Source organism: Bos grunniens, chromosome 20, assembly GCF_055505025.1.
Source record: "Bos grunniens cultivar Pamir isolate PY7600 chromosome 20, Bosgru_T2T1.0, whole genome shotgun sequence".
Taxonomy (NCBI): Eukaryota; Metazoa; Chordata; class Mammalia; order Artiodactyla; family Bovidae; genus Bos; species Bos grunniens.
Genome location: NC_141184.1, coordinates 33,840,661 through 33,864,712, shown reverse-complemented (window position 1 = coordinate 33,864,712; position 24,052 = coordinate 33,840,661). Strand labels below are relative to the sequence as shown.

General features: G+C 41.3%; 1 protein-coding gene across 12 annotated transcripts in view; it reads left to right on the top strand.

The window, feature by feature from the left end:
- The first annotated feature begins 5,044 nt into the window (after window positions 1–5,044).
- NADK2 (NAD kinase 2, mitochondrial) overlaps window positions 5,045–24,052 on the top strand; it is a 45,928-nt gene continuing 26,920 nt past the window's right edge. For 2 of the 12 annotated variants that reach the window (XM_086361423.1, XM_086361422.1), the window contains exons 1-4: window positions 5,045–6,177; window positions 19,347–19,435; window positions 20,321–20,409; window positions 21,323–21,404. In XM_086361423.1, coding sequence (XP_086217549.1) covers window positions 5,605–6,177; window positions 19,347–19,435; window positions 20,321–20,409; window positions 21,323–21,404 — 833 coding nt within the window. In that variant the 5' untranslated portion in view covers window positions 5,045–5,604. Of the gene's footprint in view, window positions 6,178–13,637; window positions 14,188–19,346; window positions 19,436–20,320; window positions 20,427–21,322; window positions 21,405–24,052 lie in introns of those variants that run through there. The other 10 variants (XM_086361433.1, XM_086361426.1, XM_086361434.1 and 7 more) reach the window with 8 other exon arrangements.

The following is a 24,052-nucleotide window of genomic DNA, read 5'->3' as shown; positions in this document are numbered from 1 at the left end:
GGAAATTTTTCTTTAGAAGCATAACATAAATTGGGAGACATCTGAGAAGATATTAAAGAATTGGTTCTAAGACCTTAGCTGGTATGGGAACACTAGGATTATACTAAATTGTTGAAGTAAAGCAGAGAAACAGATTTTCTTTACCTTCCTGACATGTTCTTCCTTGCCCCGTGTTTAGTGTAAAGAGGAACTTTCTCAATGCTTCAAATGTTTTATCTGAGGATTATGGCATGGCTATTAAAAGTAGAAACATATTTACCTTATGATTTTCAACCCATTTCCACTCTGCTATTCCTCCTGATACTCTCTATGCATATATTTAGTAATATTTTGGAGTGATAATAGAAATAGGGACATCTTATAGCTTCTCCTTGTCCTATATCTTCATCTCTGCTCTGTGAAAGTGTCAGTCACTCAGTCCTGTCTGACTCTTTGCAACCCTATGGACCATAGCCCACCAGGCTCCTCTGTCCATGGAATTCTTCAGGCAAGAATACTGGAGGGGGTTGCCATTCCCTTCTCTGGGGGATCTCCCTGATATCTTCATCTAGCCTACTTCTTTTTGACTTTTCTGTATCCTTTGTCATCCTTCTCTTTAATGTGAAGAGATCAATCATATAATGATAGTTATTTTCACAAGTTATTAGGTAGGTGACTCCAAAGCACACATCTTCTCTCATAGAACCAGCTTTTATTAAAAATTACTTAGATAAATATATTTTAGAATATTAATTATTCTAAATATATTCTAGATATATTTAATATGATATCCAATCATACATTTAATCTAAACATTCTTTTCTAAATTTTCTAAATTTAGATTTCTAAATACAAATTCTTTTCTTTTAATCTAAACATTCTGATAGAAAACATTCTTATCTATCAATAGTAGTGTTTAATTATTTAATTTTTTGGCTGTGCTGGGTCTTCATTGCTACCTGGGTTCTCTCTAGTTGAGGGGAGCAGGGGCTACTCTCTAGCTGAGGTACATGGGCTTCTCACTGCAGTGGCTTCTCTTGTTGGGGAGCATGGGCTCTAGGTGTGTGGCTCAGCAGTTGTGGCTACCGGGCTCTGGAGGACAGGCTCATGGGCTATGGTGTGTGGGATCTTTCTGAACTAGAGCTAGAACTCATGTCTCCTGCATTGGCAGGTGAACTCTTTACCACTGAGCCACCAGAGAAGCCCGTCAAGAGTAATTTTATACCAAGTTATTCAGCTTAATTATAAACCAGCTAAATATTCTCAAATATGTTACATCCATTACTGCCAAAACCAGGAACCCTTAGTTGTCAGGGACTAATACCTTATATTAGAGTATGTGGATGTCATGTTTCAAAAAGCCAGAGGGTGGTGGTATATATCTTTCAGAATTAGAATGTACATGAAGTGAGCTGGAGGGGTTGTAATGATTGGGAAGCATAAATTTTAAGTTTTATAAACCTTCAAGTTGTGAACATCACAATGATAATTTCTCCCCCATAAAACGTTGAGAATAATACAGCTTGCTTGAGATGTGGCTAACTGGGTAAATTTATTCACTAGAAAAGAACACCAGCCTTGTCATAGATGGGGTCTGAGTACGAAACTCAAACAGATTATTTTAGTTGTTTGAGGGTAGCTGAAACTGATATTAAATCCACAAATGCCAACACTTTAGTTTGTTTTGCATGGCCAGATTATACCCACAGTACTGGTAATTTTTGACATCATACGTGGAATTCAGAGATGTGAATACTTGAATGTAGTTGAAATTTCTAAGATGATATTTGGAAACTACAGCCTTGGAGGAGTTACTGAAATAATTGGCAAATGTTTAGCCTAATAAACACTTGATAATATAATAATTTCAAACAGTGGATCACCAAAATTTCTTGCTATCTGCCAATCTGATGGACATAAAAGACGATTTCACTATTACCTTAATTTGCATTTTTCTGATTTCTAATAAGGCTGAGGATCCTTTAGATATGTACTCACTGCTTGTATTTCTTCTAATAAATTTGTTCCTAATCTTTGCAATGGCTTCCTAGCATACAGAAGATAAATGTCAAGTTCCTAAGCATGGATATAACATTTAAGGTCTTTCCTCTGTCTTAAATCTCTAGCCTCACCTCCCACCATTGCCTGCCTCCCTCTAAATGTTCTAGGTTTCAGAATTGTTATTTTATTACTTCATACCTTTGCACACACTGTTTACTCTGTGGAATTCCTTTCTTACTCTTGCTGATTCTGCCTAATACCTAGCTTATTCTTCACGACTTAGCTTGAGACATTCCCAGAAAGCTTTCCCTAACTCCTCTTAGGCTAAGCTAAGATGTGTTCCTTCAAATTTCTATAACACTCTGTATAATTTTACCATTGTACAGACTGTTTGTTCTTCAAGGGGAGAGACTATCTTTTATTTATCATTAGCACTTAGCAGGGTGCCTCACCTATAGCAGGTAATCAAATATAATTTGATCTCTATTAACACATGTTGTATATATAAGACTCAAGAAGTTTTATCCAACAGGAAGCTAGAAACAAGGATCTAAAGCTCTGGACAGAGGCTGGTCTAAAGATACTGATAGTAGCTGAAGTCATGGAAGGTGAAGAGAGCTAATATTTATCAAGTGTATACCTCATAAGGGGCATGTGGCTAGGCATTTGTACATATTATTTATAACTTTACAAGGAAGCTGTTATATTTTGTAAATGAAGAAGTAGGCTCACAAAGCTTAAGGGAATAGTTCAAGGTTGACAAAAGTAATAAATAGTAAAGCTGTGATTTGAACCAAGGTCTTTTAAAATCCCAAACCCAGGCTCTTTTCATTACACAAGAGTAAAGAAGCTCATGCAGAAGAGTGGAGAAGGAGATAGACAGAGACAAAATGGAAGGAAAGGAAAGGGATGGATAGATCCTAAAGATGAGCTCGGGAAGAACTCAGAAAGAGGACAGAGGGATGGGCAGAACACCATTAGGGATTGGTGCATTGTGAACCAGAGTAAAAATTTCTAAAGAAAATGATAATCATTTCAAATGGAGAAGGACCAAGTCATTTAAAGGCTGATAAATGTCTTACAAGTTTACAAACAGATATTTGGTCACCTTGGAAACAGCAGTAATTAGTAAAGTGGTTGGGAGAAACCAGATTACAACAGAATGATGGATGAGTAGGAGGCAGGGATGCCGACCAATAATGAACCAATGACTCGTTCAAGAATCTTAGCTATAAAGAGAAGACACGTGTGTGAAAGTCACTCAATCTTGTTTGACTCTTTGTGACTCCATGGACTGTAGCACACCAGGATCCTCTGTCCATGGGGATTGTCCAGGCAAGAGTACTGGAATGGGTTGCCATTCCCTTCTCCAGGGGATGTTTCCAACCTGGGGATTGAACCCAGGTTTCCCACACTACAGACAAATTTTTTTACCACCTGAGCCACCAGCAATATATAAAGAGCTAGGGCTTAGATGGCTGTTTGTTTGTTTTTTTAATTTAAAGATGTCTGAGACATGAGTATGTTTAAATAGTGAAGAGGAAAGTCCAATAGAGAAAGATAAAGGTATAATAAAGGTGATAACTTGATGGAGTATTATTTTTGAGCAGGTGGAAGAAGATGGGATCCAAAAATAACAATGGACAAAGAGGCAGATCTATCAAATGAGAAGTTGTCAGTGTAGACAAGTTTGTAGCTGGAAATGGGGGAGATGTAAAAATTTGAGTACTTAATGGTGAAATCGGAAGAGACAGGGTCTGAAATTTTGTATATGCATAACAAAACTCATAGAGTTTGATCCAAAAGAGGTTTTCTAGATTCATTTTTTTCTATCAAATGGATGAACTGACATTCTGCTAGTCACCCAAGCTTCAAACTGCAGTGTCATCTATGACCTCTCCCTTTTCTTTCTTCCTGATGGCTAAGTAATTATAAAGTATTGAAACAGTACGACTAGAAAGGACCTTGAGAATGTTCAGTTACAAATGAGTAACATCCTACAGAAGTTAAGACATATGCTTAAGTGTGCCCTGCAAATCACTATTAGCAGCTGCTGTGAGGCAAAGCTTCTGGTCAGAAGGGGTAAGTGACCTACTGAAAGCAAACATCTATCAGACTCCATCGTGTATTTCTCAGTCTAATATACTACATGGCACATAGTAGGGACTCAGTGAGTATTCGGTGAACCCATGAATGAATGCTGGCGGTAGTGGTTAGCTGAAAACTAAAAGTCACAGATTTGGAATCAATTTGTGCTTGGCAGAACCTTGGAATCACTCTAGCTCAACTCCCTCATTTTAAGATGAGGAATCTGAGGCCCAGAAAGATGAAGCAACCTGCTCAAAGTCCAGGAGCTAGTTACCGATAGTGCTAGGACTACAAAGAAGCAAAGAGGGTGCCAAAACAAATAGATCTAAAGAGCAGGAGGGACGAAAACTAGGGTCTGCACTGCCACTTGATTCCCCTCTTGTAATAGGGGCATTTTCTTCCATTTTCATTACTTTTACTCTATAGCTCGGATCTAAGTGTAACTATGCCAAAAGTGCCCAAGTCGCCCTTCCTTCTCTTGCCTACTAGTTTGTTCCACATTCCAAAGCCAGATGAGTAATCATCAAACATTGCTCTCAGGACTCACTTCTTTCCAGTTAAAAGCCTCCAAAAGGTCAACTACTGCCTACTAGGCTTTCCTGGTGCCTCTCCTGGTAAAGAATCCGCCGCAATGCGGGAAACCTGGGTTCCATCTCTGGGTTGGGAAGATCACCTGGAGAAGGGAACTACCCACTCCAGTATTCCGAGCTGGAGAATTCCATGGACTATTCCATGGGGTCTCAAAGAGTCGGACATGACTGAGCGACTTTCCTTTCACTGCCTACAGAGTAAGATCCAAATTATTAACATTCTTAACCCTTCACTCTTTTCCTATCTACTTTTACAACCGTATCTCCCCATCTAGAAATGTTCCATTTGGCCAGACTCGTCTATCAATCAACCTCTGTCTCAAAGGCTAACCCCGCCCTCGCCCCCAGGGTGGCAGGGGGAGGGTAGGAAGAGGTTATAGTTTTTTTTTTTTTTTTTGTAGGTTAGCAGTAGCTGCCACCTGCGCAGCCCATGCTTAGCCGAGCCTGGTACTCGGCTTACTGCTCTCTTTCTCCCTTGCAATTGTTAACAATTTCTCAACAAGGGACTCTGCGTTTTCATTCTGCAGTAGGCCCCGCAAATAGGGGAGCGATTCCTGAGTCGGTCTTCTCAGACCCTAGCCCGGAGCCGGACACATTAGCCACGCGATACTGCAGGATGGAACAAAGGGTCTATCTGCAATAACGAAACAGAATCCAGAACAAGGAGTTGCGGCCGCACGTGCTTTCCCGCCAGGCGCTTAAAACCGTACTCGCAGGCCCAGAGCCACCTCAGACCAGTTCCACCTGGGTGCAGCTCCTACATCAAATAGAATTCCAGCCCTTCCCCCGGCCGCAGCCAATCCCCGAAGCTCCTCGGCCTCCAAAACCGCTGCGGGTTCTGATTGGCTCACAGAGTTGGCCTAGGGGGGAGGGTGCAGACGCGGGGGAAAGGGGTGGAGCTGGAGGTCGGTCCCCGGGCGGGGAAGTGGCCACTGCGCAGGCGTGGATGGAAAAGGCCACCCAAACAAACACAGCCTCACCACTGGGAGGCCTCCCACTTTTCCCCGCCTACCTTTTTCTTGGGCTCTCCGGACTCCCAATCGCCGGGCTTTACCCGCCCCCGTCAACGTCTGGGCACGTCCCCCTCGCGGCGCGGGCCACGCACTACTGTGCACTTAACCTCTGCCAGTCTGGCGGGAACCCGGAGGCAGGGGCGGCGCGGACGGCCCGCAGTGTTGCCGGCGGGGAGCCGAGGCCTGCAGCCGCTGCAGGGCCGACGATGACTTGTTACCGAGGCTTCTTGCTGGGCAGCTGTCGTCGTGTGGCTGGGGGCCGGGCAGCGGTGCTCAGGGGGCCGGGCGCGGGAGGCCCCGCCGCGCGGCCGTGGCTCGGCGGTGAAGGTGGCAGCCGGCGGCACCTGGGGCAGGGGCAGCCGCGCGAGCTGGCGGGCTGTGGTAGCCGCCCCGACGGCGGCTTCCGCCCGTCCCGGGTGGTGGTGGTGGCCAAAACCACCCGGTACGAGTTCGAGCAGCAGCGATACCGTTACGCGGAGCTGTCGGAGGAGGACCTGAAGCAGCTGGTGGGTCCCGGCGGCCCCCGCTCTTGTGTCTCGGCCGGGCCCAGGCCCGCGACTTTGGGGGGCCGGCCGCGCCCCCTCGGGCGAGACCTCTCGGGACAACCCTTCTTCCCGGGGCGTCCTAGATGCCAGGCCTGCCCTGCACGCTACCCTCCACTCCCTCCGGCTTCGCTTGTAGGCTCCCCTCTCCTGCGTGTGCGCGCGAGCGTGTGTGTGTGTGTGTGTGTGTTTGTTTAGAGAGAGAGAGGGAGGGGCAGGTTCACTGTTAGTGCGAAGACCCCCGCCCCCAAGCCGGGGCGTCTGGAGGAACCTTGGGTGGGAGAAGGACTCTCACTGTGGGAGAGGTTTGGGCATTCATTTGCGCCCTCACCACCCACACCCCCTTTAAACAACCCGGAGCGAGGTAGGTCTGAAGCTTGGATGCTCTGGGAATCTCTCCCCAGGCCGCCCCGGGGGGAAAGGGGGCCCCTGGGTACCGCTGCGGGCAGCGGAAAAGAGGGCTCTGGTACCGTGGACACACCCCCTTTTACTGGGCACGACTGCCAGGCCTGGGGCACTCGGGAGAGCCAGTCGGCTTGAGCCTTTTCCGTGCTGGAACGTGGTCCTCAGACAAGGTTCTAGGAGTTTGCTTTAAAAGCTCACGTGTCTCCGGTGCTAGGAAGAGCAAGGGAGAAATTTGACTTTGAATGTATGTTATTAAATAGAAAGGTCCAAACGAAGGCAGGTAAATACAGCGCCTATGTCTATAGTGTAGTAATGCCTCCATAATAGACTATGTTTGGTATGGATGTTTATTAATATCTTTGAAAAGTATATAAATACACCTAATTATGGCTTCCCTGGTGACTCAGAGGTTAAAGCGTCTGCCTGCAATGCGGGACACCTGGGTTCCATCCCTGGGTCGGAAAGATCCCTTGGAGAAGGAAATGGCAACCCACTCCAATATTCTTGCCTGGATAATCCCATGGACGGAGGAGCCTGGTGGGCTACACCAGGCTCTTGGGATCGCAAAGAGTCGGACACGACTGAGCGACTTCACTAAGGTGGTGAATATTACCTACTTTCACTCTTATTTTTGAAGCATCTAATCCCACGCCCACACCCACTTTAGGAAAAGGAGAATGATGTTTCTACGATGAACCGTATATCTGGAAAAATCTCCATTGGAAATCTCTTAATTGTTGAGACCACCCCAAAAGACTTTGGAATTAATTTCCTATAACCATAGTCCTGTAGCATTCTGTACCAGAATAGACACTCTGGTCCTGAACTTGTAGTTGGCAATCATCAGCAATTTTTTGGTAATATTTTATCAAATATTGAAGGGCTTATCAAAATGAAGGGCTTCCCTGGTGGCTCAGCTGGTATAGAATCCTCCTGCAACGCCAGAGACCCAAGTTCATTCCCTGGGTGGAGAAGATTCCCTGGAGAAGGAAATGGCAACCCACTCCAGAAAGTGAAAGTGTTATTTGCTCAGGTACCTTGCCACCCCATGGACTGTAGCCCCAGCCATAAGTACTATTTTCAACATTTAGCTTCATTGTTTAATGAGTTAATTGAGGAGGGCCTCTGTATTCATCTGATGGCAATGCTAGGTGCTCATTTCTCTCCTTTTCCTAAAGTGTTTGAAGGTAGCAGTTTATGGAAAACATTTGCATCATTTAAAGAGTAAATCAAACAGTTTGATTGGACTCTGTTGCAGAGGAAGAGGGTGGGAAGATTTGGGAGAATGGCATTGAAACATGTATAATATCATGTATGAAACGAGTTGCCAGTCCAGGTTCGATGCACGATGCTGGATGCTTGGGGCTAGTGTACTGGGACGACCCAGAGGGATGGTATGGGGAGGGAGGAGGGAGGAGGGTTCGGGATGGGGAACACATGTATACCTGTGGCGGATTCAGTTTGATATTTGGCAAAACTAATACAATTTGTAAAGTTTAAAAATAAAATAAAATTTAAAAAAAAGAGTAAATCAAACAGTTTGAGCAGGAGGTTGGAGTAGTTGAGTTTGTGTTAAAGGAGTGAAGCTGAGCGTGAGGCAGGAAATAAAAAGGTGAGAAGCAATTGTTTCTGATTTGGGAAAGAGGTGGTGTCCTTTGGGTCCTGCTTCTAATTCTGCACATCTGTTATACTTTTTAGAAGCTGTCAAGTGCTGTATACGCATAAATATGTTCTTCATAACAATTTTATGGAAGCCTCCCACAACAGTTAAAAACAATATACTTGGTTGGCATGATCAGAGTGTGGGATTGGGGATCAGGAGCTTGCAGCCAGGCCCAAGTCCTGTGTGGTCAAATTCCTCTGCTGCTTTTTAACTTCTCTGGGGCTCCTTGGTGACAGTGGTACTTTTGGTGTGGTGCTGCCAGTTTTCAGGGTGCATCCACCTAGTTCACTCTGTGAAGTACTAGGATTGGACTAGAGAGCCTCCAAGGCCCTTTCTGATACTTCAGAACTCTGAATAACTTGTATAAGGCCTCATGATATGAGTGGCATCTGAATTAGATTAATTCTTGAATATCTGAACTAGATTACCACTTATCAAAACTTTTTAAATGTAAGATAAATCAAGTCTTTCAAAAACTGAACTACCTGGTATACCCACTCTTGAGTATCTGAAGAGAAATCTGTAATGGGTAAATATTTGCCTATTGCTTGAGTATGCTGTTTGGAATAAGAAAACTTTTGAAGTAACACTTCGGGACTGTGGAACAGAGTTTTGAAATAGCTGCTGTTGCTATCATTTCAACTAAGTATTATTGGATTTGTCTGTAACTGATTTGAGGTATTTATATTAAGGCCAGTATTCAGAATGAAGGGCTTCCCAGGTGACTGAGTGATAAAGAATCCTCCTGCCAAGCAAGAGACATGGATTTGAACCCTGGGTTGAAAAGATGCCCTGGAGAAGGAAATGGCAACCCACTCAAGTATCCTTGCCTGGGAAATCTCATGGACAGAGGAGCCTGGCAGGCTACAGTCCCTGGGGTCACAAAGAATTGGGACAGGACTTAGCGACTAAACGACAACAAATTTGGAATGGAATAGTATTAGGTGGAGCCCATACCAGAGTTCAGGGACAGGCCAAACAATACTGGACTGTGTGAAATTGTTCTAAAATGGGATTCTGTGATAGGAATGATATGGTTAATATTGTTTGCTATTTTGTTGGGGTAAAAGATACTGAGGGATAGGAATCATGTGAATTGGGTATAAAAGACAGTCGCCAAGTGTTCGCTTCCTTGAGTGTTCTGGCACCGTGGCTGGCTGTGTCTATGGTGTCTTGGGAACCTGAAGTTTTAGGGCAGATGGTTCTCTTTTGTGGGGGTGGTGGTGATTGTTCTGTGGCAAAATAGATCTCTATTAGGGTACTTGTTAAAATGAAAATGGAAGGCGAGGGATAGAGTGCAAGAATAATTTCATACTCTGAAGCTTCATGGTTCTGTAACCTTGTAGAAACATAAACAATTAAAGGAAATATTTCTTAGTTGATAAAGCATAAACAGACTGGGTCAAAGTTTGACTTTTAATTGCTCATTCATATTGGTTTTACTTTGGTTTATTTTCAGTTCTTGCATTTCCTTTCCCCCTAGCTGATCAGTGACTTTTCTTGTGAATAAATTTTTAGTCAGCGAGTTTACCTTTCCTGGCTCAAAACTTTGCAAGAACTAAACTATTTTATTACGCTTGCCTCATAAGTGATGTAGCTGTCAGTGGATGTGGAGCTTATGTTATCAGGGTTGATGCCACTCACAAACTAAACCTTTGGATGAATCAAAACTGATTGGAAAGGATTTTGCCATCATAAACACACCTATCGGCCAAAGAGAATGTTTTATTTCAGAATATTTTAATATATGCCAAATAACAAATGAACCGTTACCACCCGTATCTGGCTCCACTCCAAGTCATACAACCCCAGAAGCAACTCTATGGTTTCCATTTTTAATTTCTTTTAAAATTAGTGTCCTAGTGGGATAGCATTATTTCATTTAGTAGTCCCTCTGTCACTGGCTTAAGTTCTTCCTAGTTACTGCCTTCTTAGCAGATTTGGGAGATGCAGCACCTTGGATTTTGTTCTCCTTACTCTGAAAACAGTGGTGTAACTTGTAGTTCTTGGGCAGATAACATTTCTGCCACATGTGCGGTGAGTGTAGTGTATGCACCATGAGTGTTTATCAAGTGAACGAACATGATCTGGAGTCCTGCCAGAGTCTTCCAACAGAACCTCACTCCTTTCACATCTTCTAGACACAGGAACCTGAGTAGTCTATCCAAAGTGAACATCTGGCCACTTTACTCCTCTGCTTAGAACGCCTCAGAAGCTCCCTGTAACCTATAGAGTCACCCAGGGAATTTGTTAGAATGCAGGTACCTGAACCTTATCTTTCTTCCCCTCAGATGTAAAGATTCAGTTTGTGGAGAACTCCCAGACTCTGGGCTCTGAACCATACCCTTAAGACTGCTGATGCTTAAGGGATTCACATTTTTAACAAACTCTCCAGGTTTGCAGTTGGTCCCCAGATCACACTTTGAGGTGAACCTTTATTATCCTTTGTGTGCTAAAAACAAGGTCTTTTAGGAACTGACTCGGGTCCACCTCTTAAGCTTTATTTCTAATCACTTCTTGTCTAGAACTTCATTTTCCATTGTTTTCAAACTGCTTTAATTTCCATTAGATGTTGTGCTTATCTAATTAATTTCTTTATGTATCAGTAGCACATTAAAATGGTTCAAAATGTAAAAGATACAGAAGAGTATGCAGTGAAAACTCTTATTCTTGTCAATGGACACTCAGTTTTTGTCCCTGAAAGTAACCAATGTTAATTTCTTGTGTTTCCTTCCAGAAATAATCTATACATACAAACCCACAGAGTGAAATGTTCTTTTTTTTTTATTCCATCCCCTTTTACTCAATGCTAACATATTATTTAAGTTATTCTGCCCCTTATTCCTTTTAGTATGTACATAGTATTTTGTGCAAATGCCTTAGTTTTTAAAAATATACTATGTAATGAATAGTAATAATTTGTGTTATGGATAACACAATAATTTGTATTAATGAATCAAACTCTAAATACTTAAAAGTAAAATTGCTAAGTGAGAAAAATTTGAAATTTTAATAAGTATTGCCAAATTGCTTCCCTTAGAGGCTGTACCAGTGTGTACCTTCACCAGCAATATACGAAGGTACTTATTTTTTCATAAACAGCTTAGCACATGTTGGGGTCTTTGTTAACCTGTAGGTGCAAAATGGTATTTCAGGGTCATTTGATTTGCGTCCACCAGTGTCTTTACCTTTGTAGCCCCTTTTGCTTCGAATCCTCCTTCATCCTTTAGCCCAGGGGTCCCTAACCCCACCACCCCACCCAGCTCCCAGGCCACGGATCTCTGCTGGCTTGTGGTCTGTTAGGAACCCGGCCCCACAGTGAGAGGTGAGCAGCAGGAGAGGGAGAGAAGCTTAATCTGTTATTTACAGCCCTCCCTATCGCTCTCATTACTCAGTAAATGTAACTCAATAAATGTAATGTGCTTAAATCATTCTGAAACCATCACGCCCTGCCCTCATCTGTGGAAAAATTATCTTCTGTGAAATATCCCTGATGCCAAAAAGGTTGGGGGGACCACTGCTTTAGCTAGTTCCCGTTCTTGCCAAAGGGTGAAGCTTACACATTCCTCTCACAGGAAGCCATCCTTGATAACCTTGCTGGGCCCATCTCTAGCCATCAAGGTTGTGTTAGGTATTCTTCACTGTGTTTTCATAATACGTATCTTTGTGAGTTTTCCACTTTAGCACATGATCTGTGGTTATTTTTTCCTCTGGAGTTGAGCTCAGAGCTGTAGTTTACTCCTTATCCTCTCTGCCTTTCCATCTCCACTAAATAAAGGTAGGGAAATGTTTCTGAATTAAAAATTTTTTTTTTTTCTTTTTTAGTTCTTTTTACCCTGAGGCTGCCAGTCCAGAGTCTTATTTCCAGTGTCACGCTTAGGAAAGATGTTAGTTGCTGAAAACCTAAGGTAGAGATTGGATTTCCCTGGTGGCTTAGACAGTAAAGTGTCTGTCTACAATGCGGGAGACCCGGGTTTGAGCCCTGGGTTGGGAAGATCCCCTGGAGAAGGAAATGGCAATCCACTCCAGTACTATTGCCTGGAACATCCCATGGACAAGAGGAGCCTGGCAGGCTGTAGTCTATGGGGTCGCAAAGAGTCAGACACGACTGAGCAATTTCACTTCACTTCACTAAGGTAGAGATTACTGATGTGAGTTCCCTGAAAGAGGCTCCATGGTTAAATATGTTTGAGAACCGTAAGCCTAAACAGACGATGCTTCTATTTGACCATGAAATTTTGGATGGAGGCAGAAAATGTTTTTATTTCTGTGGAACACAGCTTGGGAAATAGAGGCATACGATATATAAGTATATAAGTATTTACAGTTAAATAAGAGACTTATAAAGGTGTAAAAGGATTGAATATCACAGTAGCTAAGATTCCATTGACAGAATTATTGATCAATATGCTTTAGAGCCCTGGTTTTCAACCAGCCCTATATATTAGGCTTACTTGGAGAAGCCTGTAGCCAGTCATGAAATTGTAAATAATTTTAATTTTTTTTTTTACTATGATCACTTTTTCTATATTTTTATTTATATGATGTAAACTTTGAATATAGAAAGGTATTTATTGATGCATATTAATAACTTCTCAACTAATAAAGTATAAGTTGACTGTGTTTTAGCCTTTTTTTGTCTTTAAAAATTTACATCAGTAATATATTCTTTAGAATGTGTCTTTTTTTAGAAATTTGCTTTTCTTATTCACTATTGGTTATAAATTCTATGTTGATATATGTTAATTCATTTTAACTACTATAGTATTCCATTATTTGAATAATTAGGTTATTTTCAGTTTTTCCACTATTTAAAAAAATGCTTCAAATAAAAATACAAGTAATTTTTCCATAAGCATTGAATGACTCGCTGATTCCAGTGTTCTCATCAGCACTTGGTAGACTTTAACATTTTTGCCAGTGTGATGAGGGTGAAAATTGTATCTTTTAATTTTAAGCTACTTAAGTATTAAAGAATAAGGAAGAGTTTATATGTGAAGGGAAGGGAACAGTACTAGCAAGGCAGCAGGAAAGGTCATCTTTTTGCCAGTAATAAAACCTCAAACTTGGTGACTAATTCACAATCAGAAAAATCTCGTATCATGATGAACTCATATTTGGTACAGAAGATAACATGAAGCAGTTTACTCTTGTTACATGCAGTATAGTTTATTTTTTCTTGACTATTAATTCTGATTGTGACCACCAGATTAATGTGGCAGCCATTCTGAGGGCAATTTGAAAATCATTGCTCAAGAGGGAGTATTATTGAAGCTAAACACTTTAAGTGAAAGTGAAAGTCGCTCAGTCTGTGTCTGACTCTTTGTGACATATCCATGGAATTCTCCAGGCCAGAATACTAGAGTGGGTAGCTGTTCCCTTCTCCAGGGGATCTTCCCAACCCAGGGATGGAACCCAGGTCTCCCACATTGCAGGCGGATTCTTCACCAGTTGAGCCACAGGGAAAGCCCAAGAGGGCCTTATAAAGTTGTTAGATGCCATGGTTTTAGCTCGTAGTGGTTTTAACTCTTAACAGCAGAACACAACCCTTGCTCAGCCTTGCTCTCTTCCCCGCAGGAGTGGAGGATAGCTCAGTTTTTCTGAAATGTCACTATTCTGGGACTAGTGTGAAAGCAGCCTTCTGGTGGGAGTGGTTAGATGATGAGGGGAATGGGAAGTATTTTTAAGGAAGAAACTGCTTTAGAAACTCAAGAGGCAAGCTATTACAAAAGACCAGATAAGAGTTGATGTTGTCCAGAACTCAAGCAGTGGCAACATGAAAATAAAGGACAGATAGGAGAAATAGTTCACAGGTATAATTACTGGGCTTTACCACTGGCTGGCTGTGGAGATTCATTGTGGAGGGAGAATTAAAGCTGACACCTGGGATTTACTCTGTTGACTAGGTAAATGGAAGTATTATTAACTACTATATGGGATTCAGAAAAGCAAATTAGGAGGAATATATAATCAGATTTAGATGGTTTTGGGGAGAAGTACTTGACCTACTGGGTGGATATAAAGGTAGACGTTTAAAAATTGGAGCCTGTAACTCAAGAAACAGGCTTGAGCTAGCAGTTAACTTCTTAGGTGCTGGTGTATACTGGGTAGATCAAGTCCCTGGAGTGGGGAGATAATGAAAGTGAAACGGAAACAGATAGGCATGCCAAAGATGGAAGCTGGTGCCATCCCATTGCATAAGGGAGTCAGTAACAGAATTAAGGAGAATGCAGAAGCAGGGCTAGAACAATGAGGACAGTAAAGGTGAGGGCCTGAGATAAAGAGTAAATGGAATAGAAATAAGTGAAGATAAATACTAAATACAGCTGAAGAAATGGTTAGAGTTTCCTGTGGCTGGCTTGATCTGGCTCGGATAAATAGTTTACTTTCTCTAGCTGTTAGTTAGGTGCCACTAATCCTTTTAAGGCAGTTTTGGGTGGTGCTTGGTGTACCATTTAGTTGTGTATTCTTCTAAGAGTGCTTAAATTATGCCTAGTGAGTTTACATACCAGCTGTCATTGTCTCACAAGTTTGTGCATTTCTTACATGTTAAATTTGAAAAGATATATTTCCTTCCCTTACTGGAGTACAAAATAGTAAACACTCATCTGACTAGTAAAACAAGTTAAAATTTTAATTCGGTTTTGGTCAAGTAAAGATGTCTGTGATACTTGAATAGAAGTGTTTGGGCCATTTAGAAAACAGCACGACTATCGCATCTGGCCTTGGGGCGTGGTTAAATTCTGTCCTTTCAGAATCCTCTCCCTGCCCCCTTTCATGTTGTGCTGTGTTTTGTCTTAACCTCGAAGCATGTGGGGGGAAGCGTTGTTGGCTTTGGCAGATTTTATAGGGGCAGTTCTGTCACGTTAAGTGTGTCTGCTGTAGAACTTTTAGGTTCACACCGGTTTTTCCATTTTAGTGGATAATCTTTAAAAAAAACTTTTTGTTAATGCTGATGAGAATTAACAAGCTTTTGGAGGAAAAAAAAAATATTAAGAACTTTGTCACTAATACTGATACCTTAAATGTAGCATTGCAGAGTTGAGAATGTATTCTAAATTTCAGTAATTTCTTTAGTTTCTTAATTTTAAGATGTTTTACAGAGAATTCCTGAGTTCCTGTTTTTGTCTAATTAAAGTATGTTTTTAAATCTTTGAAGTGTTGTTATTTTCTAAGCTGGTAGCTAGAAATTCTTACTATCCTTTGAGTATTAAATAAAATTGTTTTTTAATATAAGAGCAAGTTAAATAGTGATATAAGACTTTCTAATTGATGCTTTTTATTAGTGATTTTTAAAAATGTCTTATCTCTTAGTTGCCTAGTTAGCTGCTGCTACTGCTAAGTCGCTTCAGTCATGTCCGACTCTGTGCGACCCCATAGACGGCAGCCCACCAGGCTCCCCCGTCCCTGGGATTCTCCAGGCAAGAACACTGGAGTGGGTTGCCATTTCCTTCTCCAATGCAGGAAAGTGAAAAGTGAAAGTGAAGCTGCTCAGTTGTGTCCAACTCTTAGCAACCCCATGGACTGCAGCCCACCAGGCTCCTCCGTCCATGGGATTTTCCAGGCAAGAGTACTGGAGTGGGGTGCCATTGCCTTCTCCAGCCTAATTAGCTTGTCTATGTTAATACAACTTAGTAGGCCAACCAGCTACATTGTTTATGAAAATAATTAATGAAAGAACTTGTATTCCCTAAATAAATGTATTAAGCATGAGTTATTAAAGAATTATAGTAATTCACAAGAAGAAATTCTCTTGAGATGTAATTTTTACACAGCATCATGTAAGTTTAAGGTGTACAGCATAATGATTTGACATTTATACGTCATGAAATGATTATCACAGTAAGTTTAGTAAGCATCTGTCATCTCATATAGATATAAAATTAAAGAAATAGAAATTTTTTTTCTTGTGATGAGACCTCTAAGGATTTACTCTCAACAGCTTTTATATATAACATACTGCAGTGTTAATTAAAATTATCATGTTGTACATCTCTAATATTTATCTTAAAACTGGGAGTTTGTGCCTTTTGACTACTTTCCTCCAACTCTCCGTTCCTTCTAGTAACCACAGATCTTCTCTCTTTTTCTGAATGAGTTTGTTTTTGAAGTATAATTGACCTACAGCACTATGTTCTTGTTACAGAGCATCATGATTGATGTTTCTAACGTTTCAGAGTGATCACCACATAATCATTTCATACTGTGACTCATTTATTTTGCAACTGTTGTCCCAGAGGTCTCTTAAACTGTCCTTATTTCTTTTTATTCTTTTTTTCCTTTTTCTGTTCATCTCCAGTGATTTCCACTACTATATCTTTCATCTCGCTGATCCATCCCTTTATATCATCTAATGTAATGTTGAGTCCTTCTAGTGTATTTTTCATTTCAGTTATTATTCTTCATCTCTGTTTCGTCATCTTTATATTTTTGAAGTGAAAGTTTTAGTCGCTCAGTCATGTCCAACTCTCTGAGACCCCATGACCGTCAAGCTTCTCTGTCCATGGAATTCTCCAGGCAAGAATACTGGAGTGAGTAGCCTATCTGTTCTCCAGGGGATCTTCCAGACCCAAGGATTGAACCTGGGTCTCCTGCATTGCAGGCAAATTTTTTAGTGTCTGAGCCACCAGGGAAGCCCCTTATATTTTCTAACTCTTTTTTTTAAAACCTTTTAACTTCTCACTCTTCTCATTTAATCTTCTCCAGAGTTCTTTGATCATTACCTTGAACTCTATCAGGCTTAGATTTCCTGTCTCCATTTCATTTAATTCTGCGATTTTATCTTGTTCACTTATTTGGAACGTATTCCTCCCTGCTGCATTATTCCTGATTTGCTGTTTTTGTTTCTGTATATTTGGTAAGCTGGTTATGTTTTCCAGCTTTGGAGAAACAGCCTTTTTTAGATGTCCTTTGCATGTCAGCAACACACTTTTTTCTGGTCACCAGACTTACATACTCTAGGGATGCCTCCTGTTGGGCTGCATGGGCCCTCCTGTGCCAGCTGACTACTGTGGGGTGTCTGGTTGGTTGTCAGGCCCTGCCTGGTGTGCTGGCTGCTGTGGGGTGGGGTTGGGTCATGAGGCTGCTGGCTGTGTGGCTCTGGGGTCCCTTGACCTGGTGCTGGCCCACTTGTGGGTGGAGCTGAGTTCTGGACTAGGTGGTTGCATGTAGGGGTTCCACATCTGGTATTGGCCTGCTGATGGGCAGGGCTGGCTCTTGACATGACTGGCTGTGGGGTCGGGGATGTCGCAAAGCTGGCGTCAGCCTAATGGTGGGTGGGGTCAGATCTTGGCAGCTGGTTGAGAGCACAAGCTGCTCCAGAGCTGCTGTTGGCCCACTGGTGGGTGGGGCTGGGTCAACAGGATCCCCAGGCTGGTACCTGCCCTCTGGTGGGAGAACCGGGTCCTGGGGTTGGCACCATCCCACTGGTGGGTGGAGGCAGTCCTGGAGTCTCTGGTTGCAGGGCCCTGGAGGTCCTGGAGTTGGGGTCAACCCACTGGTGGCCAGGGTCCAGGGGGCCTTGAACTGTGCTGCCCCACTCCCCAGTGAGTGAAGCCGGCCCCCAGGCTATTACAGGTCCACTGATAGGCGGAGCCGGGTCCTGGGGATCCCAGGCCTGCTATGAGCGTGCTGGTGTGTGGGCTGGGTCTCGGGTTCTCAGGTGGACAGGGCTAGGTCTGGGGTTACCTATGGGCTCACGGGGTCTTTAGGTGGCAGGCCTGTGGGTTCGCATCCCACAGGCAGTGGCAGTAATAAGCTAGAGAGGGAGTTCCACAATGGCGTTGGCCAGCGCCAGTGCCCTCATGGTGGAACGAGCGTCCCACAGTGGCCATCACCAGTGGCCCACATCGTCAGGGTGAGCTCTAGTTGCCTCCTGCCTCCTCAGGAACCTCTCCAAGATCAGCAGATGGGTCTGACCCAGGATTTTTTCAAATGGCTGCTTCTGTGCTGGGTCCTGGAGTGTGTGAAGTTTTGTGTGTGCTCTTTATTTCCCACAGCCCTGGTTCTCCTAAAAGTAAGTCCCACTGGCCTTCATAGCCAGATGTCTGGGGACTCGTCTTCCCAGTGCAGGGCCTCTGGGCTGGGGAGTCAGTGTGGGGCTCTGGCCCCTTGCTCCTTGGGAAGCAGCTCTGCAGTTGTAAATTATTCCTTCCCCCCGTTTGGGGGTTGTCCACCCAGGGGTGTGGGCCTTGACTGCGCTGCATCTCATACCTCTTACTGTCTTGCTGTGGTTCCCATGTATCTTTAGTTGTAGAAGATCTTTTCTGCTGGTCTTCTGTTTTGTTTCTTTTTCTTTGATAGTTTTTCTATAAGTAGTTTTACTTTTGTTGTTCCCCCCAGATTACATGCTTTTTGATTCTAGCGTTCACTCTAGTGACCATGTTTCCTACTTGATGATTAAATGAATGTTTCTAAACTTCCCTCTCAACATTTTACTTTGTGGATGATTTTAGAAGACACATAGTTTAAAAGAATATTAATGATAAGATAGTGACATTATAAAATATTCTAAACATCTAGCAAAAACAATTATTGAAGACTATATGTCCTTACATCTAGAAGTTATCCACTCTCAAGCAGCCAGCAAGCCCTTTGGATTGTGTAAATTTCAGATAGAGTTCAGAAATTGGAATACAAGAGAGCTGCAAGTCCAAGTAGAACAGAGGTCATTAGATGACCTTTAGATGACTGCTTTCTAAAATAATAGTTCATCTTTGGTCTTCAGTAGCCAAATTCAGCATGTTAAAAAATCCATTTAGGAAAAAAAAAAAGACACTCAGGCTGTAAAACATGGACTTTTGAAATCCTGTTGACTACATTCAGGATTCAGGATATACTGATTCAGGAAACTTAATGCTGTATTTGGTATTAAAACCACATTATGATTTTCTGGAACCAGACTTTCTAATTAAGTTTATACTTGTGGGTTTCACAGATAGCCATTAAAATGTATGTTCAAAAAACCCCAGAACAACCCAGTCTGTCTTATATAGGGCTTTTTAAAGAAATACAATATGTAAAGCATATTGTGTAATAAGGCAAAATTTGTTTTATTTTGATATAGCTCGCACTGAAAGGCTCTAGCTACAGTGGACTGCTTGAGCGACATCATATTCACACCAAAAATGTAGAGCACATTCTTGATAGTTTACGGTAAGTCCGTGGGATCAGGTGTTAAGTGGGCTTCTGTATTGAGGACTTTCAATTTTTTAATTTTTACTAGCAGCTAATACTTAGATTTTTAGGAGAGATAGCCATTATAGAATCATTTTAAGAAAATTATATTGTGGCTAATGGATCTGGTATTAGAGTATTTTTAAGGAAGTTTTTATTGTACTCTGAAAATTTCGGATTGTCAGTTATTATTTGGTCTGCCCAAGAAGTGCCTTTTCTACATAGTTAATTTTGTACACAGCAGGCTTCAACTGCAGGATAATGTTTTATTTCTTAAACAGAATAGTAGATTATATAGGTGTTCATTATAATAGTTTTTGAATGTCTAAAAATTATGATTATAGAAACCTCCATTAATTAAAGGCCAAATGAGTCAGTGAATAAGTGTGTGTATGCAAGAGAATCAATGTGAGGACATGCAAATTAGGAAGTGTTTTAGTCACTGTTTTTATCAGGCAGTCAATATTTGTTGAGTTTAAAATAATAGCTATTTGCTCTTATTTTAAAAAATTGTCTCTCAAAGTGTTAGTCTTTTGGACCATTTTGTATTAATGAATTTTAGTGTCAGGAAGAGTAGAGAAAATAAAAGGAAATTCTAATTAATATTGCTATTGATCAAGGGCTTTAAAAAATGTTTTTAAAGCACATTGGAGACTTGAGATAGTTTATTCATATGCTTCCTATAGTTAATAGTTGATTGTTGTGGTTAAATGAATATAAAGCTGACCTTCCAAAGTTAACATAAATTTGTTTGTAAAATAAATTTGTTTATTTTACATCTCTATTGTAATAATCTGCCTCTCAAAAAACATACTGCTTTATGTTAGTGGAAATTTTATATACCCTTTACTTTTTTTATCTTAGGAATGAGGGAATTGAGGTTCGTCTTGTAAAGAGGAGAGAATATGATGAGGAAACTGTTCGATGGGCAGATGCTGTCATAGCTGCAGGAGGTAATAGTTTTGCAGAGGTAAAGGTGTTGGAATATGGAAATCTCTTTAATAGTCATATTTCCAAATATCCTGTGAGCTAGCTGTAATGAAGCTTTCAGATTCCTACCGTAAGACAAATTTTTAGATTTTTAGAATCAGATTTTAAAAGATGTGCTTTATACAACATTTTAATTTTTTAGTGGATGATGTTACTGTGAGGTTCTGTGCATGTGTATTTCTGTATGTATATTTAAGGTGTGCCTTTAACTTTAAATATGATACAAGGATTGTTTATAATTGTATTTTGGTTTAGTTATGCCAGTCTTTAAAAAATAGTTGAGTTTAAGAGTTTAATGAGATTAGGTAAATTCCATCGCTCTTTGGTCCCAGTATTCTTTTTTTTTTGGTCCCAGTATTCTTATGCTTGTTTTTTTTCTGAGCTGTATTATTACATTAGTGACCATTCTTTATAAACCTTTATGGGTTTTTTTTTTTTGGTGGGGAGAAAAATGCAAAGTTGGACACTTTGGATGTATTCTCATTAAAATAATTTGTGAATTTGGACTGATGGTATGAGAGAGGGAAAGAGGAATGGTTAAAAGAAGTGATAGGGTTAGAATAGTGGCTCCCACCTGGGGGCCACTATTGGCATCTAATGGGTAGAGGCCAGGGATACTGCCCTTCACCCTACAGGCTCAGGACAACCCCCAAAACAGAACAATTACCTGGCCTAAAGTGTCACTCTTGCCACTCTTGAGAAACTCTGGATTAGCATTGGAGAGAGAATACAAAGAAGAGTGGGTAGAAGGGAAGTGGAGGAGGCTGTGGCAGCCAACAGGATGGGGTGGGGTGTGATTGCTAAAAGAACTAATGTTCACAGTGTTGTTAATCAGACTTGTTACAAAACTAGTGTTTAATGCTTTATGTCCTTCAGGGGATGGCACGATGCTCTTGGCGGCAAGTAAAGTCTTGGACAGACTTAAACCAGTTATTGGCGTAAACACCGACCCAGAACGGTAAGGAAAAAGAATTTTTTTTACCTGTTATACATACAAACATTTATTCTTTGCTTTGCATAGTATGTATTTATGATGAATCTTAAAGTTTGGAAGCTCTTTATCCTCTTGCTACAGGGTGTCTGCCATGGTGCTTGCTGTGTGAGTGGAAACATCACCCTTCCTGGCTATCATGAATGTTAGAACTATGTACCAGAACCATTTTGGTGATGAAATCTAGGCATGTAGAATTGATCTCTACCTTTAGAAGATTTCTCTTCTTTGTAGTTATTCTCAAAGTATTAGCTCTCTTTTGTTAGCTTAGGCATGAGAAATACATATGCATTGCCCTGACACTGGTGGTAGAAAATTATGATTCGGGATGGACAGGTCCTCACATCTGATTTCCCAGGTAGTTTGGGAGTAGTGTCTGTAGCTGAAAATACCTGAACCCTTGATTGAGGTGAGTACTGGTGACCTTTGGTGTTGCTGGTGATGGGTGAGTTAATGATGTTGCATCTTCTACCCTTACTTAGGCTCTTATCTACATTCCTAAGTATGCCTCCACTGACTTCCTGGGTGACTTCATTGACTTAATAAATAAATCAAACCCTGTTAGCACTTTTTCCCCCTTTCTTCAGCTTCTCTGACATATAACCTTATTCTGTTCCAGCTACTCACAACCATGATCATATCTGGAATTTGCAGTCATCTAGAATTTCCCCATCTCTCAAATCTCTCTGACCATAGCCTCCTTCCTTAATAGCAGACCTATTTCCTCAATTCTAATAAATCTGCCCTTTGATTTTCAGTGTGTTGATCCCCTGTTTTTTTCTTAATTCTCTCTTCCTTCACTTTCCTGACAAATTAAAATATTTTCTACCATTATCTTTCTACTTAGTCATAGATAAGTCTTTTCTATTCCTTTTCTGTACTATCTCCAGAATAACTGATTAACATCTGTCGTTTTAACTAAGATTCTGGTGACTCCAGAATCTTTATATCCAACAGTGATCTTGCTTCTACTCTTACCTTATTTTAGTCTCTGTCCACTGCAGCCACAGTGACTGTTTTATAAAAGTTTGGTAATATTAGATAGACTTCTCTGCTCAGAGTCTTACTGTGGCTCCACATCTAACTCACGAAAAAATTAATTTTACAATGACTAGGATGACCAGTTCCTTCTCATCCTGGTTTGCTTGGGATTTTCTCAGTTTTAGCACCGAAAGTCCTTCGTCCTGGGAAAATTGTCTGTCTCGGACAAATGGGGATGGTTGATCACCCTCACTGTGACATTCAAGACTCTACATTATCTGGCTTCTGACTATTCTGTATCCTTATGTCCTATTATTTTCTCTTTCTTCATGCTGTTGTAGCCATACTGGCTTCCACTTGAATGTATCTGGTGGCAGTTAAAAGTAATGTACCTACAAATGAACTTGTCTCCTTTCCCCACTGCCATACTTGATGAATGGAATTGTAATGGGTGCTAAAGCTGTGGCGACTCGTCCTCACCCCCTCCCTTCATTCCCTTCATCATATTGGTCGGGTATTTAGTGTGAAGTTTTAGGGATCCTACCTTTGAGTCCATCTCTTGCCCTCCTCACTGTTACTAATCATAGCTCAGGCCTTTGTAGTGTGTGAGTTAAATTACTGCAGTAATCTCCATTCTTGCTCTTTCCAACTCATCCTTCAGACTTTACCTTAGTATTTTTTCTAAAGTGCAAATTTGATTGTATCCACTCCTTAGTTAAAGTCTTTCAGGGTTTCCTTTTGATCTTCAGGATGCCTTGCAAATTCCTTAGCATAATGTATATGATGTTTCACCACCTGTTGCTTATCCGCTTTTCTAGTTTCATCTATCTTTATTTACCCACAGGCAGTTTTTCAGCTTAAAAAAAGGACTGATGCCTCTCTAGGAACATTCTAGGGTCCTTCTTGAAGTCTATTCTTTGGGTTTTTTTCAGTGTATTTTTGCCCAGTTTTATTGAGATATAATGGACATACAGCACCGTATAAGTGTAGGATGTACAACATAATGACTTAATGTAACACGTGTTGTGTGAAATCATTACCACAATAAGTTGTTAGCATCTATTATCTGATATAGCTAAAAAAAATAAAAGATGGAAAAGTTTATTTCCTAATGATGAGAACTCTTAAGATCTGCTCTCTTTAATAACTTTCAAATATACCATACACTGTTGTTAACTTTAGCCAGCATGTGGCACATTGCTTCTCCAATACTTTCTTGTCTCATAAATGGAAGTTTATACCTTCATTCAGTTTTCCTCCCCCGCCCCCCCGCCCTGCCGCCCCAACCTGAAGCTGTTCTTAAGCACAGTGTAATGGATGAGCAGCCTAACATCTTGATTGGAGGCTCACTTGTGGGAGCTTTTGCTCTGGTGTTGGGCTTTGTTGATAGCAAGATAGCAGGGCTGGAAGGAGTAAGTGAGAGAGTTCTCCAGAGGGCCTTTTCATGCCTTTATTTGTGCTTTCGCCTGGAGTGCCCTTAGACCACTGACTCAATTGTGTAGTTCTTTTTAATTCAAGACTGCTTCCTGTCTTGGGCTCTGACTATGATTCCTTCTACAGAGTGCACTTATCTCTCCTTATTATTTTCTGCTTGATTGTTTGTCTCTTCTGTCAGGCTACAAATTCCTTGAGTA